Here is a 9,389-nt window from a genome sequence, read left to right on the forward strand (position 1 = left end):
AGAAGAAATATTAATGCAAGCTTAATGTACAAGAGAAATGTTTTGTCGGTCAAAACAAAAGCAAGACAATAAGGTATAAGTCATGTAGCAAATACCAGCTAAGTCCAACTTTGCCTTCAACTGTCGAGTGCTAAGCGGCGAAACATCTTCTAAGTCAATCTGTTTGACAGGACAGATGATCGTATTCACGACCTCTTACACTCGGAGGCGATCACTCTTCGCCAAGACCACAGAGTCGGTTTCAGAACAAATAATGAACATCACATTACATATAATCAAGACAGAAGAACTCAAATATAATTTACTTTACAAATAATAATTAGTGTAGAAGTCCATCTACTAGTGTGGTTTTTCGCATATACTGTAATGGTCAAAGTTACATTCTTCGTCGTTCCACAATCCATTATAATATGTTGATGTATCCATACAATCTTCTAGTGGTGAACTCCTGTTAGGTTCACCAGGATACCACAGGTTGATGGAAATCTTTTGGCCTGTAGAAGCCCACTCCCATATACCCTCAGCTGCATCATCTACTCCATCTAACCAGTACACTCCTATTCAATGGATGTTTTTTTGTATTGAATTACATTTTCATTAAATATGCTATAAAAATCAAATATATATTATTATGAACTTTTTATTGGACGAGTCGATTTCTCAATATTTTCGTTGACGGTACAGAGGTGGTGGAATGTCTCAAACTCTGTAAAGTTGTCGCTTCCGTTCCAGAATTATTTTCCAGTGTATAGTTGTATGCACATCGGAGCTGGAACTGGCAGAAAGTTTCAAAATGGCTTAGACACGAATAGCTATATGTGATCATATGAATAAGCTCTGGAAAGGTGACTATCTCTGTTTGAGGGAATTTTAAAAGACAATTTAATGTGGACATTCGAAATATTTAACTTCCCGGGAGGTGCTCTAAATGTAAATATATTTTCTTTAAGGATACAACGCCAGTCTTAACGGAAATGGATTAGTCGAGTATCATTTTGGTATTCGATACTCGCGGTATTACCGAACGCTCATGTGACTCGAGTACTTGTTGACATTCCTATTATACATTTACAATGTTACAATTCATTTTGAAATCAGAGTAACTCGAGATTGATGTTAACCAATCAAAACAACGCATTAAAATGTAATTGTACAGGATTATCAACTTACCGGGCATATTCTGAATCATACCATTAATGAAGTCCTTTTCCGAGTCAGATTGGACAGTAGCCAGGTGGGCTCCACGGGATCGACAATAATTCTAAAAGACATAAAATACAAGTATGAGCATTTCACTAAACATAAAGACAATAATTCTAAAGGACATAAAATACAAGTATGAGAATTTCACTAAACATAAAGACAATAATTCTAAAGGACATAAAATACAAGTATGAGAATTTCACTAAACATAAAGACAATAATTCTAAAGGACATAATATACAAGTATGAGCATTTCACTAAACATAAAGACAATAATTCTAAAGGACATAATATACAAGTATGAGAATTTCACTAAACATAAAGACAATAATTCTAAAGGACATAAAATACAAGTATGAGAATTTCACTAAACATAAAGACAATAATTCTAAAGGACATAATATACAAGTATGAGAATTTCACTAAACATAAAGACAATAATTCTAAAGGACATAAAATACAAGTATGAGAATTTCACTAAACATAAAGACAATAATTCTAAAGGACATAATATACAAGTATGAGCATTTCACTAAACATAAAGACAATAATTCTAAAGGACATAAAATACAAGTATGAGAATTTCACTAAACATAAAGACAATAATTCTAAAGGACATAAAATACAAGTATGAGAATTTCACTAAACATAAAGACAATAATTCTAAAGGACATAATATACAAGTATGAGAATTTCACTAAACATAAAGACAATAATTCTAAAGGACATAATATACAAGTATGAGAATTTCACTAAACATAAAGACAATAATTCTAAAGGACATAAAATACAAGTATGAGAATTTCACTAAACATAAAGACAATAATTCTAAAGGACATAAAATACAAGTATGAGAATTTCACTTAACATAAAGACAATAATTCTAAAGGACATAAAATACAAGTATGAGAATTTCACTAAACATAAAGACAATAATTCTAAAGGACATAATATACAAGTATGAGAATTTCACTAAACATAAAGACAATAATTATAAAGGACATAATATACAAGTATGAGAATTTCACTAAACATAAAGACAATAATTCTAAAGGACATAATATACAAGTATGAGAATTTCACTAAACATAAAGACAATAATTCTAAAGGACATAAAATACAAGTATGAGAATTTCACTAAACATAAAGACAATAATTCTAAAGGACATAATATACAAGTATGAGCATTTCACTAAACATAAAGACAATAATTCTAAAGGACATAAAATACAAGTATGAGAATTTCACTAAACATAAAGACAATAATTCTAAAGGACATAAAATACAAGTATGAGAATTTCACTAAACATAAAGACAATAATTCTGAAGGACATAATATACAAGTATGAGCATTTCACTAAACATAAAGACAATAATTCTAAAGGACATAAAATATAAGTATTAGCATTTCACTACAGTCAGGATTCTACTTCGTCAAAATCAACTCCTCATTACGCCAGTTTATTTTCACAATCGTAAAGATGGAAGCCATTGTAGGGATGACGCGCTGCCAAATTTGCTCTTGAAAACCGATAAATTTATCCACATACCACAATTACGATCCTTAAATATCAGTTGTATTTTAGAAGACAAATGCTTCTACTAGCTAATGAGCATCAGTTAATGATCTTGTCTGCAGTGGTTCGACCGAAAACTATTGTCTGATCGGTTGTCCGTTGGGATTTTCGCAAATTCATAAACATCTAAAAAAAATCTAATTAAATATTTCGTGAAGGGGCAGACTAGATTTTTTTAGTGGTTGAAAACAAGAAACCCCAGTAATCACACACAAAAAAATATAACTTTTCGAAGATATGCATTTTCATCATCCAACTTGAAAGACTGTTAAAAAAAATAGCTATTCGAACACACCTACTCTGTCTTTATGATTCATTAGATTGGTATTTCACTTGACCCACAAATTTTATCTTTTAGTACTGTAATTTGTGTTTATGTTATAAAGTCAACCTGCAGCTTTGATATATAAAAATGATAGAATCTTAAGCGAGACGATGTATGAAATATTCTTGCTTTGTACGATATCAAGACAAAATATTCAACTCAAACACTCTCTAACCTAAAAAGGTGCACTCGATTATCTCTTTTCGATACAATTGTCACCCATTTTTTGGAATTTTTTCTTGAGTCACATAATGGAAGGGCAGACACGAAAATTACTGAAATAATAGATTGATATTTTTTCCGTCCGTGGTAAAAAAAAAATCAAAAAAATCGGAGGTTATGCATTTTCTACATCCCACATGAAAGATACCCATGTCGACGACTTGATATCTTATTGTTCTGCTTAATATTGTACTAGATAAACTTAATATGCACATGGTGTTTTTGAAATAAAACATTTCGTAATTTTGTTTGTTTCTTTTAACTTTTAAGATGTGTGTCACTATCGTAAACATTACAGTAAGCATTTATCGCCTTCTCTTACAAAGAGCATCGATTCTTTTGTTCTATTTCAACCGGCTTTCCGACTGACTAAGTATATAGACAATATACTGTTGGATTCAAGGCTCCCTACCAAGGTTTCAAAGAAATTCTGAGTTCCGTGATACATGTGTACTAGTATTTAATGTTTTAAATAAAAATTGGACGATCAACAAATGATAATATTTCCGTATCACATAATCAAACATAGATTATGATATGAAATCATAATAATTGTAAAAGTCTTAGATGCATGATTTTTTAATAAGTTTTTATTGGCTTTAAACTAACTGTTAATAACTGCGAGTATAGATTTCTCAGATCTTTACTTCATGTCTATGTTGTGGGGATGCGTTTTGTTATATGTATTTCTGTTTGTACCTATCTGATGACATAAGCCTGGTCGACTGATTTTTAAAGTTCGTTCTTATGTTGTATTGTAACAACACTCAGCTGTCCAAGGTTAGTGGGATAGTTGGTGCCTTTAGATAAGCTTAATCCCGTTACATTCCGTATGTACCTGTACCAAGTCAAGAGCCTGTAATTCAGTGTTTGTCGTTTGTATCTGTTTAACATTTTTGTTTTTCGTCCATTGTTTTGTATATATTTACGTCGTTAGTTTTTATCGTTGTAATTGTTTTACATTTTTCTGGTCGGGGCCTTTTAAAGCTGACTATGTGGTATAGGCTTTGCTCAAGGTTGAAGGCTGTATGATGATCTACATGTATGTGTCATGTTGTATCTTGTGGAGAGTTGTCTCATTTGCAATCATACCACAACTTCTTATTTTTGATGGAAGTCTGGTATTCTTTGTAGTTGGTAACGAGTCGTAATGACTGCACTGTATTGCAAAGACACTGGGAAAATTGGAAAAACAATATTGAATAGTAACTATTGGAAAGGCTGATCTGCAAGAATTCTAGACAGCAGATTCGTTTTCAATAAAAAGAAGTTGTTGGGTTGAGGTGATTTTGACGTTGTATTACAGACTAGGGGAATAGCTCTGGTAGCATGGATGGAGGCGATTACATATGGACACACAAAAACACATCAGCTTCCATTTCTACATTTTAATCAGACAAAGATGACGTCACAAACATAATTACAAAATACTGACAAAAGGGGAACAACTCTCTCTCACAAACAGAAACATAATCTGACCATACATACTGATATATAACATCCCGCCCCCAAAACAAAAATTTACTAAATTTTTACAATAGTCAATATGTTTATGTGTTAAAAAAATACAATAAATAATCATTTCAAAATTAAAAGTTTACATGAATAAAGTTAATCTCTCACACTCTAGTAACCATTTTAAGACAAACGTATCAACGCTGCAAAACCGAAAGTCTGGCATCTCGGACTCCTCCCTCGGATGACCTTATGCACGCATTACTCTCACACAAACAATTATAGTGATACACATACATTAATGGCATTTCCTACTAGACAAGCTGATATCATTATAAAAAGCTGAATACACATTTGATAATATCATCAGAGACCTTAAACTCTTAAATTTAATAAGGTTTTATTTATGATAAATATCACACCGCTAAATGATAAACACTTTCACAATTTAGCTTAAATTCGAAGTAAACAAATAACGTAGTTCGAAATTAACATGAAAAGTATCTGGATTCATAAAATCAACATAGTTAAAAATAAAATGTTCTCGTACGGAAAAAAAATCTTCAGGGTTTCTTTAAAATATGTCTTCTTGGAACTCTTCAAAACTATGGCGATACAGTTATCACCAAAATACGGTAAATATAACAGTTAATATAGGTTACGGCTGAATGAAACACAACAGCAATACAGTCAACATTACGCAATACACATCAGGCACACGTGTAGTTCAACGGGTTAATCTGGGTCAACGAATGTTATTTAAAATCGCTCTTCCATGTGATGAAATCGGAACTCGAGTATGCATGGCGATACAGTTATCACCGATACAAATTGAATAATGTCAAATGAAATTAGCATATAACAAATGTATAAACAGGATCCAAACGAATGTTACAGAAATAAAATGCATGATCATAATTAATGCTATGAGATAAATCTCACGTGCTTTAGGTTTATAGTTGACATTCATCACACTTCACAAAGACAGTACGTATACAAGACGAGACATGGTCTGTTCTTCTTTCCAAAAAATCAATTTAAATGTTGGTCGAATAATAAAAGTTCAGGTATAAATTTTTAAAAACAACGAAAAGTGTTCAGCATCATGGCGGCATGGCAGATCCATCAGGAACAGTCGTTCAACTTTAAAAGTAAAAATATCCAAAATCCAATGAAAAATATAATCCAAAATATGTATAAATCATTATTCACGATCGTTTAGGTCACTCCACCATATTACAGACTAGGGGAATAGCTCTGGTAGCATGGATGGAGGCGATTACATATGGAAACACAAAAACACATCAGCTTCCATTTCTACATTTTAATCAGACAAAGATGACGTCACAAACATAATTACAAAATACTGACAAAAGGGGAACAACTCTCTCTCACAAACAGAAACATAATCTGACCATACATACTGATATATAACAGTTGTGTGTTAGCAGTCTCCAATAGTACACAGAATGTAGTCCTTATGTTTTTGTGTTGTGTCTTGTGTACTATAATGTGTCTGTTTGTCTTTTTCTTTTCTACTCATGAAGGTGTCCGTTTATTTGCAATCTATGTATTTAAATGTCCCTACGGTATCTTTCGCACCTCTTTTATATTAATGTCCTCTGACCTCCTTATAAAACTGCAAAGACTAGTGGAAACATCTCTTGTAGAATGCGAATGAGTTTATATCTTCTTTTTTCAAATTGCAAGCATTAGTTCTTTATAGAAGAAAATGCAATTAAAAGTACTGTTTCACATTTGTTTAATAAATAATGTATCATTGTAGATATATATTTCATAAATCAGAAATAGTGTATTTTTTAAATAAAAAGTGCATTGATCTCATGGTTACAAAAACGTATGTTTAATCAAATTAATTCTAAATGTACAACTACATATAGTTCTTGTTTATTTAGCAACAAACAACAGTTATAATATGTCGTTCATTTAAGAACATCTGATTTCATAAAACAATGTGGGACCATCAACATTTTTCAAATGGGACAATCTCAACTGTTCATGTGGTACAATCAGAACTCTGAAATTCAAAAAAGGGTGACAATCGGCGATTATTATAAAAGGACAATATTAAATGATATTAAGTGCATCATTTTTTTAATATTATCATTTGATTTTATACTTTTCGCGACAAAGTATTAAATTAATTTAATATTGAAACGAAGCCCTCAAAGAAATAATTATCTGTTTCAATTCTTTTATTAGTTTTTTACAATTTAAACATGTCTTGAATCTACACGAGTTTTCAAGAAATGGCAGAATAAAAAATATATACTTTTATGTAAATAAGGAATCACGGAAGATACGAAAGATAAATAAAAAGAAACTGTCCGATGCTTTATTTTAAAAAGACAATCACTGAAAATAGATAAAAGGAAACACCAAAAACGCTCCACGGAAAGAAACCCACGAAACCTCAATTAAAAGAAACTCGTTGACGTTTTCAAAAAAGAAAGAAACTCACAGAAGAGTCTATCCATGTCGCCGGTGATCTGTGGAACAAATAACAAGAAGAATCATATCTTATCCAGCCGAATGGACATGTACTGTGTACGGAATCTGAAAACAAACAACTAATGTCAATAAAAAAAAAAAAAAAAAGGAAGGGTCACTAGGGTTAAAAATGCGACGAAGACAATACGAATGTGCAAGTCGTTATATATGTCAAATATCCACATACTATGATTAAGAGTTTTCTTTCGTTAAAATCATATACGTTGTTGCTTAAATTACCGAGGAAATTGACAAAACCACAAAATCTAAACATTGCCCAATGAACAATGAAATTGAGGTCAAGATCGGATGAAACCCGCAAGTCGGACAAGTACACCTTACAACCATTTCATAAACCAATTATAATTGACCTACTACTTGTAGTATCTGATGTGTACGGACTTGACCACTTACCTTTAACCTTGATCACTGAACCATAGAATAGTTATTGTGGTCAAGTGAACCCTACCTAACAGACATGTAGACCTTGCAATGAGCCCATATACCAGTTATAAATTTCCATTTCTCATAATAAGAGAGTATTTTACTTTTCCTAAGAACAGTTTTTTTTTTCTGAACCATGAAAATGAGATAAAAACAATGGACATTTGGCAGAAGTAAACTTGGTAGCATAATTTATCTGCATACATTGAATTAAGCATCCATTTTTTTTAAATTTTTTTAGCTTCTGAAATATGAAACTTTATACAAATAGTAAACGCCGTCGCCGGATTGTAATACACGTGTTTCGCATTCTGCGAATTTCGTTGCATGCGAGACATACAAAATTTTTAATAGATATAGGAAGATGTGGTGTGAGTGCCAATGAGACAACTCTCCATCCAAATAACAATTTAAAAAGTAAACCATTATAGGTTAAAGTAGGGCCTTCAACACTGAGCCTTGGCTTACACCGAACAACAAGCTATAACGGGCCCCAAAATTTCTAGTGTAAAACCATTCAAACGGGAAAACCAACGGTCTAATGTTTGTAATATACATACCCACAGTCATAACCAAAAATAGAGTTACAAATACAGGTTTCATGTCAAAGTACGATATGTCTCTTTACTACCTCAAATTCCAAAGATTTTGGCTATTGATTACAATATTACATAATCTATGGGTCTTCCTGATTATACTGGTATTTTGATTTATACTAAAATAGAACTGAAAAAGATTAGGCACAGAATAAATCTGGTTGGCTTAGTTGTATAGAGGTTGTAGAAAACAAATATTTATAAGAAATTTATTGGAAGGGACGCGCATTCACTTTTCGGTCATTTCAAAAGTCGTGGATCTGACATTGCTACATTGTAGTTGTTCAATAACCGACGAAGCAAAAGAAAGTAACATTTCAGAAGGGTCCTCATTTAAAAATATTGTTTATGAGGTCTGAAGTTTAAGTGAAAACAATTTGGTATACTGTTAACCTCCATAATAATGTTGAATACAACACCAATTATAATATTTTAGCAATACTTTATTTATTGTGACATCTTTGATCTGTGTCAAGTAATATATGTTTGCCACTGCATCATTTACTGAAGTATTTATCCATTCACATTTTTTTAATTTATTAATTTAAAGTTTGATGGGATTATGTCATACATGTCTGTGATCAAAAATTTTGTGGAAAGCATTGAAGAATTTTATATATATTTTGGGAAGATATTAGTAACTTTTTAACCACTAGTAATGCACTAAGTATACTAATGACCTCTAGATCTCTTAGTCTATATAATATATCAGTGACTGCTGTGGATATTAAACTTGAAATTGATAATAAATAACAAATGCCAGCTGTTTGTAGTATAGTTATTATCTAATGATACATAAACATGCGAAAATAATTGAAATTAATTGAAAACGATAAAATAACAGATGTGAAAAAAAGGGGGAGGGCAAAAGCAAATGTCCTGACACCAAGTATCTATGTCAATGATAGACAGCTTAGAAGATTGACAATTTCATGATTATAGGTTGCACCACTACAAAAATAAGATAAAGTATTAATTGATCAAATGTCATCCAAACAAATCTAATTTAAGACCTCTTAACAATATTTCCTGTTCAATATCTTTCCAGTTAGAACG

The 9,389-nt window shown here is 31.6% G+C and overlaps 1 protein-coding gene across 1 annotated transcript; it reads right to left on the reverse strand.

The window, feature by feature from the left end:
- Positions 1–8,394, reverse strand: LOC134705603 (galactose-specific lectin nattectin-like). Its single transcript, XM_063564324.1, has 4 exons — positions 8,298–8,394; positions 7,265–7,359; positions 1,171–1,261; positions 1–557 (listed from the first exon to the last, which is right to left on the reverse strand). Exons 1-4 carry the CDS (start codon positions 8,338–8,340, stop codon positions 340–342), a joined length of 447 nt encoding a protein of 148 aa, XP_063420394.1. The 5' UTR covers positions 8,341–8,394; the 3' UTR covers positions 1–339.
- Between the last annotated feature and the right edge of the window lie 995 nt (positions 8,395–9,389).

Source organism: Mytilus trossulus, chromosome 2, assembly GCF_036588685.1.
Source record: "Mytilus trossulus isolate FHL-02 chromosome 2, PNRI_Mtr1.1.1.hap1, whole genome shotgun sequence".
Taxonomy (NCBI): Eukaryota; Metazoa; Mollusca; class Bivalvia; order Mytilida; family Mytilidae; genus Mytilus; species Mytilus trossulus.